General features: G+C 32.7%; 1 protein-coding gene across 1 annotated transcript in view; it reads right to left on the bottom strand.

Moving 5' to 3' along the window:
- The window catches only part of LOC111514274 (lutropin-choriogonadotropic hormone receptor), a 796,850-nt gene extending 779,082 nt beyond the window's left edge, over positions 1–17,768 (bottom strand). The window contains exons 1-2 of the mRNA XM_074176962.1: positions 17,540–17,768; positions 17,460–17,484 (exon numbers count right to left, since the gene is read on the bottom strand). Coding sequence (XP_074033063.1) covers positions 17,460–17,473 — 14 coding nt within the window. The 5' untranslated portion in view covers positions 17,474–17,484; positions 17,540–17,768. The remainder of the gene's footprint in view (positions 1–17,459; positions 17,485–17,539) is intronic.
- Positions 17,769–23,414: the final 5,646 nt, after the last annotated feature.

Raw genomic sequence — 23,414 nt, 5'->3', positions numbered from 1 at the left:
AATGTACCATCAACGATAGGTTCAATGCTAAACTTGGGGCCTAAGGCCAAAAAATTTGAAATATCCTCAGGGATACTAGTGCCTGAAAGATTATCTATCCATTCTGGTTTTGTGGAAAGTTTTGATTTATCAATTGCAGATAACAGTTTGTTAAATTTATTTAAATTCTTCAATCTAATTTTGTGAAAAATTTTATTGGAAAAGATTTGTTGCCTTCCAGTAAATTCTAAGAAGACAGCATGATTTGATGATTGGATTATCTCATTCTTGAGCAACTCTAAGTTTTGTTGAATGTGAATAAGAGATTTATGCTTACTATTGATTTCGTAATTGAGAAGTTTGGTTCCTAACCTGCAAGTCCCCGGTATGTTGTTATATTGTACATCTTGTCTTAACACTAATTGATCAATGTGTTGGGTGGCGTGTGTTATGTGTTTTGGTAGTATTACTACGGTACGACATCTCGAAAGGAAACATCTACGGTTTTTTCTTCGGCCAGCTTCTTCTTCAAACGGGACCACTGTTTCATTTTATTGACTATTTCATTACCATGAGTAGCTCTTAGATCTTCATAGAAACCCATACCTGTTGATTTTAGTTGAAGGACAGTCTTTGCTGACTAGTTAAAAACAAAACTTGGAAATTATCTTTGGGTGATCAGCAGAACGGAAGTATACTCTTATAACACAAGTAATTCCAATATTTCGATAACATTTATTATCATCGTCAGGGAAAAGCTACAAAATTTGTATGATGGTGATACATTATAAAAATTATTAATATGAAAGGTCACAACTTACTGTTAGTGAGGTTGGCCGTGTCGAAAAAAATGTTACATTAAAACAATTGAAACATGTCAATACAATGAACAAGTCATTAAATTAAAAGAAGTTGACACCTCACTGGATACAAAGAAGAATATTGAATTAAAATTCACAAAAAATCGTTATTTGTTTTGAAATTATGGATTACCGGTAGAAGCCATGTGGTTGAAGAACGAAGAGAGAGACACAAAACAATTGACAATGTCAGTTGTCATGTAATTCAGTTTGAAAAGGTGTGTTTGTTCATAGATGATGAAACTATGGAAAAAAAGAGAACTATTCTGGTGCAAGTGTGATTAGAGACATCTGCTGTTCTGCAAATAAATCAATTAGAAAAACTCAAAAATCAAATATGTTAATTAATTGACAACATCCTCATTAGCCTTGAGGAAAACAAGTGAAGAGGTGTTGTTAAATGAAACTAAAACCCTGCCATAGGGACGTTGGAAGTTTGTCAAAAGAGGAATTATTGAAATGTTATGAAATTATTTTAATGAAAAACCAGAATTATTGTTGGTTTGGAAATTATGTAGATTGTTGTCAATGTCTAATAAAAAAGCGTAGATTTCACTGAGGTGATCAATGTCTGATCTTATATTGAAGCACTTATTGGATTGTAATATAAATGACATTTCCAAAAACAATCTTTTAGATGTTTTTCTTTCAGCTGATGAAATTTTTGTTGAATTATAGTCCATTTTATGACATTCTTTGAAAACATGATTACTGAGAGCACATCTCTCAAGATGTAAGCTACTATCACTTGTATGTGAGCTGATTATGTCTTTAAGTAATCTTGACGTTTGACCAATATATTCACTGCCACAATTTAAATATGGAATGGAATAGATCAATTGAGTTTGAAAGTTAATTGGAGTTTTATCTTTAAGTTTCGAAAATGATTTATTGAATTATTTTCGAAATTTAAAGATAAAACTGAAAGAAATACATCTAAAAGATTGTTTTTGGAAATGCCATTTATATTACAATCCAATAATTGCCTTAATGAAAGATCAGACGTTGATTACCTCAGTGAAATATATGCCTTTTTATTAGACATTGACAAAAAGATACATAATTTCCAAACCAAAAATAATTCTTGTTTTCATAACATTTTGATATTTCCACTTATAACACTGTCAGGCCCTTGACGAACAGTTTCTGAGGGGTACAAGGGTCAGGCGGGAGGAAGCAAAAAGGTGGAGCTTCCAGGTAGCCAACATATGCTCATAAACACAATATCGGCACAGGAACAACTCGACAGTGGTGGTACGTAAAATAGGTTGTAATCGTGTTTCTAGGTTTGCAGTTGGATTATTGCTGTTTTATTTCGGTTTCGTTCAGTTCGTATAGTTCAGTAAGTATAAGTTGTGCTTAGTATACATTAAAATACGAATAGAAGGTTGTTGGACGATATGAATATGGAAAGCAAACGTTGTTAGAGAGAAGTTGGTCTTAAAAAAATGAGTTTGAGTATGAGGCGCATTAGTGCAAAAACAAGTACAAAAACAAGTAAGTAATGATTTTTGATTTTCAAAGAAATACTTTTGTGAATCGAAACTAGAATTTTATTGGAGAAGCAAAAAGTTTATTTACGCCGTACATAAAGTAAAAATTTTACGCGTAGTTCATAAAGTTCAACTTTATGCACCAGGGAGTGAATTACACTTTTTGTACTCACAAAATATCATTCATGTGTTCCATAAACATTAAATATGTGTCTTATTCTTTATTATTTCAGGTCCAAAACAAATAATGTAACGAATGAGTTACCTTTAATTTTGGAAAATAACAAGAATAACGATCCAAATATAGAAAATATATCTGCAGAACAATTGGAAAGCGACAAGAGAGATATCATCATCAGATACGAATTTTGATGAAGATACAAAAACCCAAATGGATGGTAAAACCAATGAATGTAAAAAAAGAAATTTCAAAGACACTGTTGAAAAAGAAATTTCAAACACACTGTTGAAAAAGAAATTATTTTGGTTGGGAAAAGAATTATAGATATCGACCATTTTTTCAATGCACTGAGAATAATTTCACTTCCAGAAAATCATGATCCCGTTACGGAATCCACTCTGCAAAACATTGTTGTTATTGATGAAAGTTGTTCTGAATTCGCATCGACTATAAAATTGAAATGAAATATGTGCAATAGATATTACAATATAAAAACTAACTATGCTGCCGAAGGAGTGAATGAACAAGCGGTTTTGGGAATCATGTCAATAGAATTGGGATACAAATATGTTGAAAAGATCGCAGCAACATTAGAAATTCCTTATGAATCCCATCGAACATACGATAAATTTCAAAATAGAGTTTGTGATAAGATAGATGAAGCAATAGAAGGAGAAAAAAATTGCTATTGAGTTTGGAATTCCTTTTATTACCGTAAAATTGATTTTGGCCCAAAGGGTTTTTATAAAAGGAACTATACGTCATTGTCTGGTTGTGGTGTGGTGATTGGTGCAAAAACTAATGAATTCATTAGCATGGGTGTTAGAAATGAATATTGCGTTGTGTGTAAAAAACATGAAAATAAAGGAAGTCAGCCAAAGCCCCATCGCTGTTTCAAAAATTGGATGTTGTCATCAAGTGCCATGGAGTCGAATGTAATTGCAGCAGCATTTCAAAGAAGTTTGGAAAAGCACGGAATAATTTTTAAAACGATGATTGCGGATGGAGACAGCTCCTGTTATCAAACGTTATTGGAACACGACCCTTATGCAGAATACAACATTACAGTGGAAAAAATTGAATGTTAAAACCATCTCCTAAGGAATTATGTCAATAAGTTGGCAGATATTTGCAAGAACAAACATGATGACCCTGCAGTTTTGAGAAAACAAATTAAGGTCAATAAACGATTATTTCATTAGTACAAAAAAAAACTATATGAAATATACCCCAAATCATCAACAATAATATATTCGCGGGTAATAATACTTTTTTTAATAATTTCAGAAGAATCGTCTGCGGTTTAGGTCTTCGGCAACAAAGGCTATCGATTATACTTCAAAAGAAAATACTTTCTTATACGAAAAAATTGAAAATTTAAAGAAAGATATATTGAATGGGCCCAGTCATATTTTAGGAGAACACAGAAATTGTTCATCATACTTCTGCAAAGAAAAGTAGAATACAAAGTCAATAATAACTGATATAAAGCTTACAGGTGAGTGAAATTAAATTATCAAGATGAGATTGAAATTTAATTAGAAGATTTGAAGTAGAACATTGATGGTATGTGAATTGTACACTAACTTATCATTTTTTTTCAGCTTCATACAAAATAATGATGGTCCCAGTCAAATATCTTACTACGCATTCCAAAAGTTCATTATTCAATGTCGATACGAATACTGTTGAACAATTTAATTTCATCATTTGTAAACACATAGGTGGAAAACGGATCAACTATTGTTCAAGACGATCCGTTCAAGCAAGATATGAAGCTTGTACAAAACATTTATTTGTGTTCATTTTATCGCAGTCGATAACAGGTAGAATGCCTGCACTAACAAAAAAATTGAGGAGATACACACGTTGTCGCAAAATTTGAGTTGAGGGTCTGGCAAAAAAGTAACAAAAAGGATTACGGTGAGTGTTGCAAAAAAACAGATTTAGATGATGAAGGATTCAAAGTATGTAAAGAGGATTACATCACTGACAATTTTTAAAAAACCGTCGAAGAGCTGAAAAAAATAGAAATCATTTCTAAACCCCAAAGTGGATGCAAATTATGGCATGATGAAAGGGAAGAAAGAATAACGGCATCAAATTTTGGAGATATCTGCAAAATGCTGCCAAAAACATCCAGGAAACGATTAGTAGAACAAATAATTCATCCCAAGTACTCATCTACGCGAGCAATAATGTATGGAAAGCAATACGAAGAAAGGGCCCTTGCAGCATTGGAAATAGAAGTAAAGCAAAAAATACTAAAACGTAATCTTTACGTCGATAAAGATCAGCAATTTCTTGGTGCAAGACGGTACTGTCATTATAAATTTGAAATGTCCATATTCGGCGAAATCGATTACTCCTCAAGAAGGCATCGAAAACGGAAAAATAACGTTTTGGAGAAAGAAAACTGGAGCTGTCGATACGAGTCACAAATGGTATTATCAAATTCCAGGCCAGTTGCATGTAATTGGATATAAAAACTGTAGTTTTGGAGTTTGGACTTTCAAAGGAATCAAAATTACTGAAATTGAAAGGGACGAACATTTTTGAAAAAGTAAAATGCAGGGGCCCTTACAAAATTGTTTCGACAACCATTCAATAAAGGAACTAGTTGATCCTAGAGAAATAAGAAATATGCCACTCAGAGATTAAAAATTCAATAATTCCTTAATTGATTGTTTTACTGCAGATAAATTGTTTTGATGATATAACTTTTTATTGAAACTTTTTTAAACTCCCCAAGTAGTGTTTCTTTGTGTATTTGCACGTAGTTTACTTTGGGTTGCAAGTAATACACACACTTTTATTAGGAAGAAAATTTACTGAGAAATAGACAATGAATATGTTTTCCGCCTGGTTCTATCGAAAATATACATTTCCTGACCCCAATGTAGGAAGCAAAGTCGTACGTTTCCTCCCTAAAGTAAGAGTGACGTATGGTACGTCATCATTGAAATAACTTATTGACATTGATAACCTAAACTACTTATATTCTATTATAAAAGTATACATTTCACCGTTCATTTATAGAACACCCAGTATTTTGTAAAATAATAAAATTCAGTGGAAGGTTGAGTATTTTCAAAAAGTAAATACCTATATTTAGAAAATGAGTCAGATGTCACTAGACCAACAGCAATACGACATGTCAATAATTTTACATTGTCAGTCTCGATAGCGCAGCGGTTTGATGCAAGGCAAGTGAATACGAGACTATCAGACCCCTTGCACCTAGATTCTAAACGAAAAATTGAGTATATAGTTCGAAATGAAAAACTCACAGAATAACCTGGATCAAACAATAAATGATTATTTTTCTTTTTTTTAGAGTGTTTGTATAAAAGCTTTTGTTTGAAAATGTTTTTTTTATAATTAAAAGCTTTTGTTTAAAAATATTATTTCATAATTAAAAGCTTTTGTTTGAAAATGTTTTTTTAATAATTTTTATTTTTAACTTTACAGTTCTCTTGTTATTGACAACTACAAATAACATTTTTTCCCGTTTATTTCGCCTCCATCTTCATTTTTTTTTTCAAAAATATCGTAATTGCCTACCTTGAAAACCCCCAGATTCCAATTTTGAATGAATCGGGCGATACTGACAAAACTCGTCCATCATTCTGGAGCCAACACATTGAATTTCCCAATTTTGACATGGGAATCATAATCTCCGACCCCAGAAACCTCTACTTACAAAATTTGATTCGAATCGGACTATAATCACGAAACTCGTGTTAGGAATCACACGTTAAAAGGTAAGATCTCGTAAGTTCTTAGCTCGCACAAGTTTCTCAACTTCTGAGAGTTGTTGTTGGTATGGGGGGCGGCAGCTGATTAACGGAAAAACAGATTTCGTACAGATATGAAGCCTCCATTTTGTTTTTTCTGTTAACAAAAATATCATAATGCATTGTCATCGGGATTATGTTCACCTGCAAAATTTCAAATCAATCGGATGATTAGAACTGAGTCAAATTCAACTTGCAAGATTTCTCACATTGTTGGTTAGTTTGTTACCTGCAAGTGAACCTAATCCTTGAAGAGTATAAATAAAAGCTTGTCTAAATATACGTTATGCGCTCTAACACGTAATTATAATTTTGACCATTTCCTGTGAAATATCCAGTCCTAAATATTTATTCCCAATAATTTCCGAATATTCCATTTACATTTTATTGAAGAAATATGTATTCGCACGCCGCTGTTCTAGGGGCGTGGCTACTACCACAAACTTTCTCTGATTATTCTATCGCGTCTGAATTCAGTCAATTAGCGATGATCTGATGTGAATAATACACTGGACCCGGATGTCACGCAGGTAGCTATAGCTGCCTCCGTGGTGATTTTGATAGTTTTCTTGTGAACACGAGATCTATCAACTGAAACCACAAATGTGCGGTTGGCTCCTGTTGGGTGCTCCATGCATTTGTATTTCTATCTTTTGGTAACCAAGTGTTGCCCATCCTTACACTTGGCTGCACCATACTGATGATGGGCCAAAAGCCCGAAACACGTGTCTATGGTTTGCCACTTTCAGGAGTGCCATTTCCGATATCAACTTCTGTTTCTATATCAAGACACTCAATAACTTTCATATTTATATATATATATATATATATATATATATATATATATATATATATATATATATATATATATATATATATATATATATATATATATATATATATATATATATTGAATGTGAGATCTTGTTGTGTTTTGATTTGTACTTGTTCTTCGATAAGTGACTTATGACTGTTGAATTTATGGATGTTCAAGTTTTCCCAAATGTCCATGCGGTTTCCCTTGTTGATTTGTTTTATTAGTTTTATGTTTTCTGGTGGGGGGAAATTATGTTTTTTTTTGTATGGCGTGTGTTGCAAGATTTGATTTATACATATACTGTTGGATTTATGTATGCCTTTTTGTGCTCATTGTACCTTTGGATCAGTTTTTTCTTGGTTTGGCCGATATATAATTTGGTGCAGTCCGAGCATTGTATACTGTATATCACGTTTTGGTCTTTGTCTTCTTCTTTTTCATAGTTGTTTATTTTTTGTGTTATCTTCGTGTTCGGCTTGTATGTGATGTTGATGTTCAGTGGTCTGAAGATGTTTGTTAGTTTTTTGGTTTGGTGTCCTACGTACGTAAATGCTGTCCATCGTTGTGTTGTTTTGTCTGTTGGGGTGACTTGATCTTCGTTCTGTATTTTTTGTTTGATTCTGTTTTCTAGTTTATCTATTGTCTTTTGGGTGTATCCGTTTTCGTTCGCTATTTGGTATATGATTTTCCGTTCTTTGTTTCGGGCTTCATTGCTGAGTGGTATCCTTAACATTCTATATATGAATGCGTTACAGGCAGCCATTTTGTGTGATGGTGGATGGTTTGAACTTGAAGGTATGGTGGAGCTTGTTTGTGTAGGTTTCCTGTATATTGCCATTTGAAATTGTGTTTTGTTGTGGTTGTTGTGGTTATATCCTATGGTTATGTCGAGGTAGTTAAGTTTTGAGTTGTGTTCTTCGAACAATAAAGTCAAGTTTGAGAATGTCCATATAGGACGAAACTGCAGTAACGTTAGTTACAAATAAAAGTGGTAAAAAACATAGAAATTTTCATTTCTCTTTTCATCATGATCTACCACGTAGTAACGGCTACATCCATCAATTCATTTATAGTAATTGAACTTTCTTTTTTGTATCAATATTTTTGTATTGTTTATAATCATTTTTCAGTTCTGCGTTTTCGGTATATTTGAGAGTATTCTTGAACATTTTATTTTAATATCTATTGACTTCAACAGAGCATTTGTCACCCAATGTGCAATTCTTGTATATTTTCTTCTTCTGCTTTTGGATATCGTAGCTTCACCAATCAACTTGGATAGGGTATTAACGAATGTCTTCATTGCAGAGTCAGGATTTTCTGTAGAGTAAGTAGAAGCCCAGGATGTTTTCTCAAAAAGAGATTTTAGCCTACTTTGATCAATAAATTTAATACTAGTGGGCGTTTTTTTTGTTTTGTTTGGGTATATCAGAAACTATTTGCAATACTGTCGAAAAATGATCAGTAATATTCGTTTCTATAACAATTGGCAAAATGTTCTCAAGTATATTCGATTTTGATTTCATAAATATGTGGTCAATACAAGTTTTCATGTTGCCCTGAACCCTGGTGATATTATTGATTGTTGAGTTGTAGCCAAACTCATTTAGCGTATTTATCGAGTAGTAATAGTAGTCGAGTGTGAAACGAGTTACTATATCTGGTATCAAATTGAAGAAGGGAAAGTGATCTCCACGTTTGCGGCATAAATGAAAGTTCCTATTGAAGAGCAAACTCAAAAATACCCATCAAGCAGTGAGTATTAATTTATTAAATCCGTACGTCGAGCTATCAGAATCGCCAAAAAACTTTCACTGATAACTGAGAACATATATTTTTATCACTGACAAAGGTGCTCGCACTTTCAAACATCATAGGCCAGGAAATATGGCTGAAATTTTGCAACGGATCGAAAAAACATATGAAGAAATTTTAAAAAATCGCACGGAACTGAAAAACTGTACCGAAGCAAGTGAAACACGCCTACAACTAACAATACAAGAACTAAAGAGTGCCGTGTCCAAACTAGAGAAAAAAAACATTTATTTGAAGAAGGAAGTGGAACATCTCAAAAGAGCCCAGAACAAGAAAAATATTATAATTTTTGGTCTAAATAAAAAACGCGAAGAGGTGACTGCAGAAAATCTGACCAAAGATCTCCAAGAATTACTTGAAATTGAAGTCAAGCAAAGTGATATCAGTGACGTATATTCATTGGGAAAGTCGGACAATTGCCCAGTGAAAATCGAGTTTATTTCTGACTTGAAAAAAAAAACAAATAATGAAAAATTGTAACAAGCTAAAAGGGACAAATATATCCATTGCAAACGACTTAACACTAGCTCAAAGAAAAGAAAATAAAATTCTAAAAAAACATCTCCTTCTTGCTAAACAGGAAGGAAAATATAGTAAATGCTTCATAAAAGGAAATAAGTTATACGTTGACGAAAATAGTTACGGAATTGAAGACCTAGAAAGAGAAGACAACATAGAAGAAAAAGCAAACAGTGCACCACCTACCCCAACAGTATTAACAGCAGAAAACATATCCTCAAATTTCAAGAAGGACCAAAGTACCCCGAAGGCTCCAACCTCAAGAAAACCTACGCACCTAGCCCACACACAAAAAATACTCCAAGATAAACCGAAAACCCGCTCCGGCTCAACAAATAAACAGTAGAAAAACCTCTCTAAAAATATTTCTGCAAAGCGAATTTTAAAAACTGCCTAAAAATCTAACATTCCAATCACATATGTTATTATATTTACATCTACATATATGTTATGTGGTTCATTTTCTAATATAACATATATATCTGTACCTAATCAAGATTGAAACACTCTGAAAATGGACTTTGAGGTGAACCCAGTGGATACTTTTTTGCTAACAGACCAAAAAGAATGTAAAGAAATCTTAAAGATCAATAAAGAAAACAACAACTTTACAATATTGCATAATAATATCAGGAGTATTGATAAAAACATAGAAGAATTCAAGATATTCCTTCAAAATCTCGAATTTGATCTTGATTGCTTAGTATTGACAGAAACCTGGAAAATCCCCTATACAAATTTATATAAGATCCCTGGATACACATCCATCTATAATCGAGGGGAATTTAACAAAAACGACGGTACAATAATCTATATAAAAAATATATATGATGTGGATTATGAGATAATTGAACTAGAAATCATAAAATTACTTAGAGTAAACGTTAAGTTGAGCAAAAATACTGTCACCATAACTGCATGTTATAGATCACCCTCTACCAACATTAAGGACTTCACTCGTATCCTCCAAAACTACTTCGATAATAATCAAACAGAAACGGATGATTATTACATCTTCATTGGGGATATAAACATAAATTTAATTCAAGATAATGAAAATACAATCGAATACATGAATTTTTTGAATGAACATGGATATATTTCCACTATTAATATCCCAAAAAGAGGTAAGTCCTGTTTGGATCATATTTTCCTCAAATCAAAAATCAGCAACATTACTGACATGATCTTGCCACTCGTTGTTAATACAAATATAACCGATCATACAACAACAATACTCCAAATAGTCATTGACAAGCAAAACAAGCAAAAAACGGATAACAAATATATTAAATACCTGAATTACAGTAAATTATGCAAAATACTGCAAAAGACTAGTTGGGACACAATTTACAATACACAGGATCCGAATATATCAATGAAAAATTTCCTCCATATCCTTATAAATAGTTTAAATCAATGCTCAGAAAGAAAAAGATACTACAGAAAAAACACCAAAATTGCTCCCTGGATGAATAACTCCTTATTAACCATGATCAATAGTAAAAACCAAATGTTCAGAGAACTCCAGAGTAATCCTAATAATACTGCGATACAGGATCAATATAAGAAATACAAAAACGAAGTAACAAACTCAATAAACAGAACAAAACAAAATTATTTCAGGAACCAAATTAAAAAAAAAAATGGAAACACAAAAAAGCTTTGGAATATTGTGAAGGAACTCACCGGTACACAATCAAAAACAAAAGTTACTGGTCCAATAAAAAATGATAATGACGAGCTTTTAACCGACTATAAAGATATAGCCAACGAATTCAATGACAAATTCGCAGGTATGGGTGCAAAACTAGCTCAAAAAATCTCAACGAGTAGAAATAATAACGCACATCAATATATATTCTACCAAACTCATTAGCTTTAACACATACCGACTCCAAAGAACTGACTACACTAATAAATGAGTTAAAAAATCACAAATCGGTAGGCTATGATGAAATTAAATCAGAAGTAATAAAATCAATTTCTCAGTTTATTATTGAACCACTTCAATTCATCATTAATCAATGTATATCTAAAGGTGTTTGGCCTGATGCCTTCAAAAAATCAGTAATTTGCCCAATTTACAAAAGAGGAGATGAAACCTCAGTGAACAACTACAGACCAATATCCCTGATCACACACTTATCGAAAGTTTTTGAAAAATTATTGAAAAATAGGTTGACGTCATTTATAAACAAATATCAGCTAATTTCAGAGAAACAATTTGGCTTCAGACAAAATATTTCCACCGATGATGCTTTAATAACTTTAACTGAGAAGATACACAAGGCTTTAGAGAACTCCACACCCTCTCTCTGTCTATTCATTGATCTCTCAAAAGCCTTTGACACCGTGGAACATAAAAAACTTCTGAATACATTGGAAAATAACGGTGTTAGGGGCAATTGCCTGAAACTGTTTGAAAGCTATTTACTCACTAGAGAACAGTCAGTAAGAATCGAAGGGATACAAAGCGAGCCGGGAAGAGTAGAATGTGGTGTGCCCCAAGGTACAATTTTAGGACCAACTTTATTCAATCTCTACATAAACGACCTATTCAAACTCAATACAGCTGTTACAATAATTGGATATGCAGATGATACAGCCATTTTTTATGAGGAAAAGTCCTGAAATAACCTTAAAAATGTAGTTGAAATGGATTTTGAAGCTATAAAAGAATGGTTCGACTAAAAATTACTCACTGTTAATATGGAGAAAACCAATTTCTTACCCTTTAGTTGCAATTCCAACAATTCCTGCCCTTTTGACAATCTCCTTATCAAAAACCAAACATCAAACTTTACAATTCAAGCAGTTAGCGAAGTGAAATATTTAGGTGTTTATTTGAATAGATACCTGAAATGGGATACTCATATCAAGTATGTCATCAAGAAACTTCAGACAATCCTATTCAGATTCAGATTTCTGAGGAAATACCTCCCCATCAAAGAATTAAAAAATCTTTATTATGCGCTGGTTGAAAGTCATTTGAAATATGGCATTGTAGCCTGGGGAGCTGCTCTACGTACCCATCTCAACCCGTTAGAAATCCTGCAAAGGAAAATACTTAAAATTATAATGTTTAGAAACAATCGCTATTCCTCGGACGAACTATACAAGGAATGTCAAATAATGGACCTTAGACAGCTTTATTTTTACAACGTACTCGTCAAATACAATTCCAACAAAAATCAAATAAAAGAACATCACAGTTACTATACAAGAAACTGCAAGAAAATACCGTATCCTATCATACTGAAAAAGTCAATTTCACAAAGAGAATTTTCATACACATCAACTAAATTCTACAATATTATTCCTGATAAAATTAAAAACAGTAACCGCACTCCAATTTTCAAGAAGAATTTGAAATCGTTTATATTCGAAAAACAAAGACAATATGTGATAAATATATTAGAATAAAAAGTATACCAACCAATTATGCTATATTACCCTAGTCACATTATATAAATTTTATACAAATCTTATTATTATTTTTACATTCTGTCAACATATATTGGTTCATGTCCTTGTTTTATTTCTTTTTATATTATTTGTCTTGTGCCGTATTCTAGAAAATATACTCATTGTTACCATAAACAGGCACCCTGTATTAGGTTTACACGAATCTTATTATTATTATTATTGTTTTATTTATATTTTCTGTCAACTCATGACGTCATGTCTTTTCAAATTATTATTTTTTATTTTTATGTTACATTCTATTTGTTTTGTAGCGTACTCTGTAAATTATACTCCTAGTTACACAATAACGAAACAAGTGCAATAGCGCTTATCGTTCAAGTCTTTATTCCCACTCTATCATGTAGTTCATTTATTTATATTCTGTACTCTTACGGTGAATAAAGTTTTTTATTATTATTATTATTATTTACGTATTCAGAAATAGTATCGTCTTCTTTCAATAAATCAAGATTCATGTCTCCTGTGAAGATATTGTATTTTACAGTATTGCTCTCATTTCTTCCAGGTTATTTTGCACACAATTTATAAAATTATTGGGATCTATTGATGGTGATCTGTACATTGCTGTGACAACTATATTTATTTGTTGATCGAATTATATTTTGATATTCAGCACTTCAATATTATTAATTGATACAACTGAGTGCTCATATGACAAATGAGACTTTAGGTACACGACAACACCATCATTTTGATTGAGATCACCTTCATTGTATAGGTTATGCTCATCGATGTTGGATAAGTGTGTATCAGCAATCTGCCAAGTTTCAGTTTATTCTGTTTAAAATCTATTTTTCTGGTAACCAGCTGTCGCACCCCTACGAACGACAACTCTCAGCAGTCAAAACTTGTGCGAGCTAAGGATTAACGAGGTCTTACCTTTCAACGTGTGATACTGTAACGGTTAAACTTTACATCATTCATAATATTATCATTCATATTAGCCACTATCTAATGACCAAGAGTAAGACATTGGATTCGTTCAATAAATCAATAATAATGATTTCGTACATTCCAGAGCATCTTGCAGAAGATTGCCGAACCATCAATCCATCAAATCTACAACAATTATATTTTTACAGGACGCAATATCAAGTTCGGGTCAGTAGGAGTAGGTATGAATGAAATATGCATGAGCGGATTCAATTTTCCTCGAAGGGACAAGGGCTCGCTCTCTTCCGTTCGGACGATGGTCTGAGCAACATCGATTAGATGAGTGATCGCTTGAATTGTATCACGTTGTTTAAATATCTTGACATAATCTTCCTTTTCCACTTAGAGATTCCATGAAGTGTTTGTTGTTTGAACATAATCTCAGGTACGTGAAAGAAGAGTTCCTAGAAATATTTATTACCGTAACTTAATTTTTGGTTATCAGAAAATGGCGATATACATAGTTTCATGGAATCGTTATCTTGGTTTATCTTTATAATCCCTCAATATTTGAGTGGTTATCTCTTCAGTTCATAAATTTTTTCAGGTTATTTTTTCTGTGAGGGACATATCGATTTAGTTTTAACAGCTTCGTGAAACGGAAATTCTTGATTTTTAAGAATTCGACTGCGTTTTTATTTTCACAGCATTTGGTTACATGACAAATGAAACCCCCAAAAGGGTCTTGATCAGTTCGTTTGAAATTGAAGCTGAAGGCTGTTCCTACTGAGAAAATATAATTAGAACCGCAGCAAGGATTCCTGTATATCTAGGCTGGAGAAGATTCTGGGTGAGTATTTATAGACACATTTTTCTTCAATTTTAAAAATCAATAATTGTGTGTTTGATCTCACCCAGAGTCACTTTCCAAGCCGTCAGGCCCAGTGGCAATTTTCTTAGAAGTTGGAGTTTCTTATCTTCATTACAAATTATGAAAATTGCCTCTTAACTTTGTCTTACCTTTATCTCACGTCCCCCTGTATTATCTTCACCTTTGAAAATATACAAATAATTTGAATAAAATTCCTTGACCTCAAGACTCATCTACTTGAAACTTGGATTACTTAGAAGTTGCAAAGATATATTTGATTGTCTATTTCTTGGAATGCTCTATCACTTTAGTAAATGTTTTGATTCAATGAAAGAAAACGTCTTTGTAGTTAAATATTATTTTGTTTCAATTTATTTGTATTGGCAATATATATAAACAATTTCAATCATATATATTTGTATATATACATTCAGTAATGAACCTTAGTCTCAACGCTTGTTAAAGTATTGTTGTAGAACTATTGTTCAATATATTCATCAATTGTACATTCGCTGAAAGACTCTAGTTACGATAGACATCCAAAGTTCGAGTGTAGTGTACATCTATCTGGTTCAATGTGTCATCAGTTCATATCGTATTCATGATACCACTACCATGGTGAGCCTTCCCTGAGCTGTTGACCTTCAAGGTATAGTTACCAAGGCATTCAAGGGTGAATATAGAAGCCCTACTCATTGAACCCTGAGAGATACCCAAGACAACCTACACCGAACCAGAATGCAGTCATCCATTGTAAGAACTCTCCTAACAGGTACCTCTGTATAAATTCAATTGTGTTTATATACAATCAATTGTCACAGAATTGCATATTAATTTTTATTATATTCTATATACATTTGATTGGTTTTTATTGTTTTGTACAAAATAGAAGGAAATTACCGTTATATATTTCAGGAAATTATCGTTATAAATATTTAAAGGAAGTTTGAATTTTCATTCTTTTTCTAAAAACAAAAAATTCTGGCGTCCAGTCGAAATTCAATTTCAAGAACCTTGCTCGACACCTAATACAATCTGAAACTGGCAAGTCAGTCCAAAGAACATCACTCCAATCTCCACTGCACTAGCGTGGTAAATCTGCAGTAATTATAACGTTACAATTCCCAATACGTTATAACTATTCAAAACTATACAATCTACATTTCTATCTAAATCATAAAGAAACATTTTGAACTCATCAAGGTTTGCATTTATTGAACGTATATTGTGATTCAATAATTTGAAATTTTGATTACTTTCATTACACTCATTTGCACTAGACTTTCACATCTATCTTTCACATCGAAACCAGTTCAGTCCAAAGAACATCACTCCAATCTCCACTGCACTAGCCTGGTAAATCTACAGTAATTATAACGTTACAATTCCTAATACGTTATAACTATACAAAACTATACAATCTACATTTCTATCTAAATCATAGAGAAACATTTTGAACTCATCAAGGTTTGCATTTATTGAACGTATATTGTGATTCAATAATTTTAAATGTTGATTACTTTCATTACACTCTTTTGCACTAGACTTTCACATCCATCTTTCATATCGAAACCAGTTCAGTTGATTAAGTAACTTTTAATTATAGTTACGATCCAAAATCGTTCGTTATTCTTGATAAAAGTTTGTGCATCCCGTAAAACTAAACATGCACCAACAAAATACAGTGAAACACACGTAATATACGAGGAGCCCTCAAATATTTGATTTTTAGACACGAGTAAAGTTCCCCTGTATAATTTTGAGTAATTCTCGGTGTTAACAAAAAATAAAAATAACTTGCACCAAAAACTTTGAAAATTATTTTACTCTTCAAAAAAAATTGATCGTGGTTAACATAGTTGTGTAATTTGTAATATTACAGGCTTTTGAATAAACCGTCGTATTCAGGATGCTGTCTATTTATTGTTTCAGCAATTTTTTTTTGTAGTCCCCAATTAAAAAAAAAAGTAAAAAAATAAAACTTCACTCAGATGGACATAACTTCAAATCTAGATTTATTTCTCAATGCTGAACAACTATTTTAAATAACATTTTCCGAAATTTTTCAAAATAAGGGTACTTTACTTATGTCTCAAAATCAAATATTTGAAGGCTCCTCGTATATTACGTGTGTATTACTGTATTTTATTAACGCATGTTCAGTTTTAGGGGATGCACAAACTTTTATCGAAGAACCCTTAATAAATAAGTTTTCTATATATTGCTGGGGATGACACTGTATAATTTAAATCAAATGAGATGATTAATTTTTGTAAATGAAAGGTTTTGGCGTTTACCCCTTCATATTTAAACAAGAAATGTTAAAATATTCCACAGAAAAGAAGAACGCAATCAATTTTGAAATAAACTCTTTTCAAAAATGTGTTGATCATGCAAAGAAGTAACTTTCAGACAGAAACTGAAAGAAAAAGCCCTCTCGAAACAACTAGGTACTTAAATTACACGACAGAAAAAATTCTTTCGAAACAACTACTTTCATATGAACACTGAATTATATAAAAGCATTGTTCTCTATTCAGTTTTCATTTCAAACATTTGTTATGGAATTGAATCAGATATGTTTCTGTTAGCATGTGTAGATATTATTAATAACAAAATATTTGTCAACAAGATGTTATCTTCACATTCTACACTCTTCCGACAATAAACATATGTCTATCTCACCAATGAAAAGTTTGTTTATTGAAGGTTTATGTTACATGAAGGGAAAAGCAATCACTTAATTATAATCGTCTATCACTCACCTCCATTCTGCCATTTTGCACTAACCTACAAAAAGAACGAATTATTGATAATCTACACCAAAAATATATTATGTAACTACCACCGCGGAAGATTGCAATATTTTTCTAGTTTGCTTCACTATCTCACATAATGTATTTCACTAGTAGGTCCATATTTTCGCAAAATGCCATAACCGTCTATATTCAATCACTTCTAAACATCAATTTGTAGTAATAGACAGTTTCGAGTTGACAATGTTGCACTACTGGACTGAACATACTAATGCTACTACCACAGAATATCTATTATTCCGTGCTACTACAGTGTGCCACCGTCAAAACCCCTTTGCAGAATAGCAGCCTACTTGTGTTATGAATGTTGTTTACATGTGAACTAACGCTTTTGCTAGATTTCGTGTAGGTGAAATCAGTCCAGAATTGCTGGTATTATTAGGTTTGTTCCAACAAACGATTGCAAACAGTTTGCAAACCGTTTGATGAACTGCTTTATTGGGCATACTCGATCAGAAACCAGTTGGGAACTAATTCGTGATTCTGGACTGTTGGAACGCAACCAAAACCAAACTATCAAATCACATTGTGAAACGTCAGACCGGTTAAACTGAATTTGTGAACTTTAATAAGATTACCTAGGTGTTGAATTGTGATTTTCTGTCGATCAACTAGGAAAATTTGGAAATGAGTGAACAACTAGACGGTAAGATAACAAAAAATTGTAATTTGCCGTAATATAAGTAATTAATAATTTCAGATTTATCAGAATTCATAATTCTGAGAAATATAACAAATAGTGCTTCTTCGCCTCCTTTTCAAGCAGTAACAGTAAATGAGGAAAAGTCGAAAGACCCGTAGATTTATATATGGACACGCTCGTTCACATTAAATTTAATAGTGATTTTTCAAGAAAATCAAAAGAAAGTGGGCACCCTGGAAGTTAAGAGCTTACGAAGGCTATGGCAGTTGTTAGCTGAATTAATGAAGAGTAAATATGGAGTGAACGTAACCCCATCACAGTGTGAAAACAGGTGGAGGGTTCTAGAAAGAAATTATAAAAAATTAATTGACAATAACAACAAGACTGGAAGGGGAAGGATTCACTTCGAATTTGAAAAAGAGATGGAGGAAATATTAGGACACAAAAAAAGTGTAAAACCACTAATGCTGTTATCATCAGAAAGTGTCTGCGGACTGATAGAAACAAACAAAGAGGAAAAACAAGCAGGTGAACACTTGTCAAGATCAATCTGACAAACAAGGAAACAGCCCAAACCCTCAAACCAAAGAAAAACGCTTCGAAATAAAAAGGCATAAAGTGAAGTTCACTAGAAATTATATTTTAGAAAAAATTAGATGTGATAAACTAAAATATAATACTGAACGATTAAGTATAGAAAAGGAGAAAATATTACTAAAGAAACAAAAATTTGAAGAAAAGAAACGTAAAAATGATCTAATAGAGGAAAGGAATGCTTTAATTAGACGATGTATCGAAAAAAACATTCCTTTCTCCAATGAGAATATATGAATAGATTTTGTAGGGGTTTAGGAAGACTATCTCTCAGTAATGTTAATTTGTTTCCAGGTTCATTCCAATTGTTGGTATTGAAATGTGATTTTGTTTTGTAGTTCCTATGAATTGTATTATGTTCAATGTAGTTATTTATTCTTACTAAGATTGCTGTGAACCTAATTATTTTTCATTCAAGTTAAGAATGTTATATTGTTTTGTTTTGGCATCAATTCCAATTGTTATTATTTTCAATAGTTATTTATTTGTATTGAAGAGTATATTCATGTGTTAATTCTTACTTAAATAAATAGTGTTCAGTACAGTGGGTTGGTATATTTTTTAATTTCATTAGTAACTTGTGCCAAATAATACGATATTTATTCAATAGATGATTCTTCAAATAAAACAATCCTTTTCTTAGTGTTACCCATAGAGAATTTTGTCTTTGGTGTTACCCCAGTATACCATAGCCATACACTACCGTGTTTCTACTGTATGGCTATGGTATACCATTGTGTTGTCTTTATTTCAAAGTATATCGTACATTAATTGATTTCGAAATAAAACTTCATTGATATCGTCTCTAAGTACTTCCTCTTCTTCAATGTCTGGTATATTTACGTTTTCTTCCAATATTGGAATATCGGCTGCACATAGAGGTTCCCCGGCATCTTCAAAACCATCATCCAGTGCAAGGTTATGCAGCACGCAACATGCTCGAATGAAATGAACAATGTTATCTATTTTTCTCAGCTTAATATGGTATAATTGTCTGAATTTTTGTTTGAGTATGCCAAAACAATGCTCTATCACATATCTGTTTGTTGAAATTCTACTATTGAAGGCCTTCTGTGCTCTAGTTAGGTGGCCTCTATCTTTGAATGGAGTTATCAGATGCCGTTGACATGGGTATCCACTGTCTCCCAATATGAAATAATTGTTACCACATTTTTGAGGCAAGGAGTCGGCAAGTGTTGATGTTCGGAAAACTCTGCTATCGTGAACAGATCCTGGGTATCCTATAAATATATCTCTAATTTTCATTTTATTGTCACAAACAGCTTGCATCTGAAAAGAAAATACAATCAGAAGTGAAAAAATATATTTCTGTTGAAAGTTCTGAAGAACTTTTGGTTTTTTCTTCCCCAATAAACCAGTATAAAAAATATAGCTTCTTAAAAAAATAGAACTATTAATCAATCACAGACAGTTCATTCATACCCAAATGGGACAAGTATATTTATTACATGTCTGGCGTTGAATAATGGAAAAGTCACTATAGAAGTTTGTTTAATATTATTTTCGAGAAGGAAAAACTCAAATAATGTCTTCAGAACGATGAAATATTCATATAATTGAATACTGAACTTACGTGTAACGAATAATATTTTTTCCTATTTAAATAAGAATCAGGATCGATTTCGGGTTTATCAATCCGAATATGTGTTCCATCAATAGCCCCAATAACACCTGGGAAGTGTTTTTCATGAAAAAACATCTCAATTTCTCGTTTCTCTTCATGAGATGGCCATGTTATAATTTGGGGAGATAGATTACTTAAAACATGGATAACTCTTTTTATGATACGGAATAAGCTGCTTATAGAAATGTTAAACCGATCTGCAACGTCTCGAAAAGAAGCTGTGGCATGACCAGAGAACCATAAGAAAATTAAAATTTGGCTTGATGCACTGATTTTACCATAACTTCCAGAGTGATGTTTATATGAATCTGCATTTTGGTACTGCTCCACAATTTGAGCCATCAGCCTTCTACTAATTCTGAAATGTTCCATGAATTCTTGATTATTATATTGTGAAACTGTTTGTTCCAAAAAGTCCTGGTTTTTGGGCCTTGCCCTATTTTCCACCAACATAATTTCATCGTCGGATGAATCCGTCCATTCATTGAGATCTTCACTGGAACCAGAGCTTGATGATATATCTACCATTCTGACAGATACACTTCTAACCACTGACCACTGTGTATAGAAACTTTAGAAACACTTAACCTAAACCTAACCCAAACAAAACCCGCTGTTTTCATACCATCACATTTTGAATTTAGCTCAGCTTTGCCGTAACAAAGCAACTGCGCAGGTCCGTCAGCAGCAATTCGAGAAAAATCTTCGGACTGATCAAGCGGTTGGATATCAGTTGCAAATCGATCAGAGTTTTAGTTGGAACATGACATTCCTAGTCAGAATTTCGGAATCGACTCTTGTTGGAACGGAATATTTGTTGTGCGCATGCTTCTGACAGTTTATGACCGATCAGATGTGTTGTTGGAACAAACCTATTAAATTGTCTTTGTGTTGGTGTATTGGGAATTACCTGCTGCATCGAAATATTGCTGTATAAAATAAAACTCAATAACTTCAGTTGGGATATTTGCAGTTGTATTGAAAAAAATTTTTCAGTGACGGTATATATATGCAAGAATTGAACAAAAAGTATTGTTTTTTTACGAAATGGTATGTATTCAGTGCCAAAAAGTACAATACTTTATAAATAATCTTTCGCGGACTTTATGAACCGAATATCGGATGGAAAATCCCGTTATTCTATCGTAATTTTACCAGTTTATCAACTGTTCTTTGCGATTTATTTCATGTGGGTACTGGAAAGTCGGTAGCATATAGCTTTATAAGTATCATAGGGTTTTTCGTGGGGATGGGGTGTGGTATACAAAAATCTAATTGAACACCAATGTGATTAGTGCTTTTTAAAGGGAAAGCTGTCGCCTCCATACGAACGACAACTCTCAGAAGTTGAGAAACTTGTGCGAGCTAAGGACTAACGAGGTCATACCTTTTAACGTGTGATTCCTAACACGGATTCATATCGAATGATCAAAATTTGAAATATCTAGTAGGTTGAATAATTCCTAGAGCATAACTTTTCCTGTGTCATTGATGTATTATTGCATTCATACCAAACTAACCAGTTCCTTCAAATTTAGTGATTTTGAATAATTCCTAATTTTCATTCTGAATCATTAGTTTGAGAACCTCCCAACTATCAAGCAATGCTCAGAAATATTGAGAACGCTTGTGCGAACTAAAGGAACGTTCATACCCAAGCATGACAAATTACATTGCGAAACTAGTATCTGTAACATATCAATGAAAGTGTTATTTGCAATTGAAGCATCTGAAGTGACTGTTGCATAAAGGCCATGAAACATAAAACACTTTCCATATTCATTGGTCATATTGATTAGTGAAATCTGTTGAAATCTGGTTTTTTGTCAACCAGCTGTCGACTTCCTACAAACGACATTCTTCAGAAGTTGAAATCATGCGAGCTAAGGATTAACGAGGTCTTGCCTTTCAACCTGCGATTTCTAGCACAGGTTGGACGATAAGCAGTGAAGATCAATCATCCGACCGTAGACCTCAAATGACTATTTCACTCAGCGGTCGATAGAATGAGTAGAATAAACTACTCATGTCTACTCACTCAACCGGCCACCAATCCTAATATGAGTGAAGAAGATCGTGAATATTACTGGAGTTTTTTCCCAACACCAAATCGTTATTTCTACCACCTCGACACGTGTTTCGATCACAAAGTGATCATCTTCAAAGATGTTTTAATATTCCTCTGGAAAAAATTCCAGTAATATTCATTACTACACCAAAGGTTCCAAACAGTGCATCATAAAAATATCGTAAAAAGACGGTAACATTGTGATTGAATCTTTCAGCACACTGAGAATGATCGAACACTTATTCTGACACATCACTGTATCCATTATGATTTGTGTTATCATAATAGTGTGTGGTGCATTATACTCTTTTGTGATCTGTCCAAATTGCTGTATGGCACAAAAGATCCAAAATAACCATATTAACCAATGTGGCGTACAAATTCAAAGTAAATCAGACGTCAAAAATGAAATAGGACATTTCAACCACTATTGCGACATTTCATTAGATGAACACTATCTACCTACGTCAACCTCTTGATTTCTTCAACAAAGTAATGCCATAGGATGATGACAATTGCTGCATTAGGTATGAAATAATGATATGGAAAGTGACTACATATGCTTGTTCTCTAACAAAATTATTTTTGCCACACAAAATTGTTCCTACGTTCATAAAAATCATGGGTCTTTATTATTTATAATTTGATGAAAAATAAGGAAATCAATTACACATGTTTTACAAATTATTTTAGAAATCATATCCCAGCCAGAAGAAAGGTTTCACATGACATTTCCACTTATTTTTCAATAATCATTCATCTGGCTATCGCAAAATTGAAAATTATATCAAATCGTATTCCAATTGCCAAAAATTTAATTGTGTACAAATATGACGTATAAGTTGACAATGCCAAAATTTCCAACTTGAAAATATCAGGAACTTTTCATATAGTTATGGAATACTTTTCTTTTGATTGATTTCCGTGTGTTATGTTGTTATGAAAAGGCCAACC

Source organism: Leptinotarsa decemlineata, unplaced genomic scaffold (genome assembly GCF_025532065.1).
Source record: "Leptinotarsa decemlineata unplaced genomic scaffold, Ldec_3_MD MMD2_P_RNA_scaffold_14, whole genome shotgun sequence".
NCBI lineage: Eukaryota > Metazoa > Arthropoda > Insecta > Coleoptera > Chrysomelidae > Leptinotarsa > Leptinotarsa decemlineata.
Note: the sequence above shows the minus strand (reverse complement) of the source record. Positions and strands in the feature narration are given on the sequence as shown.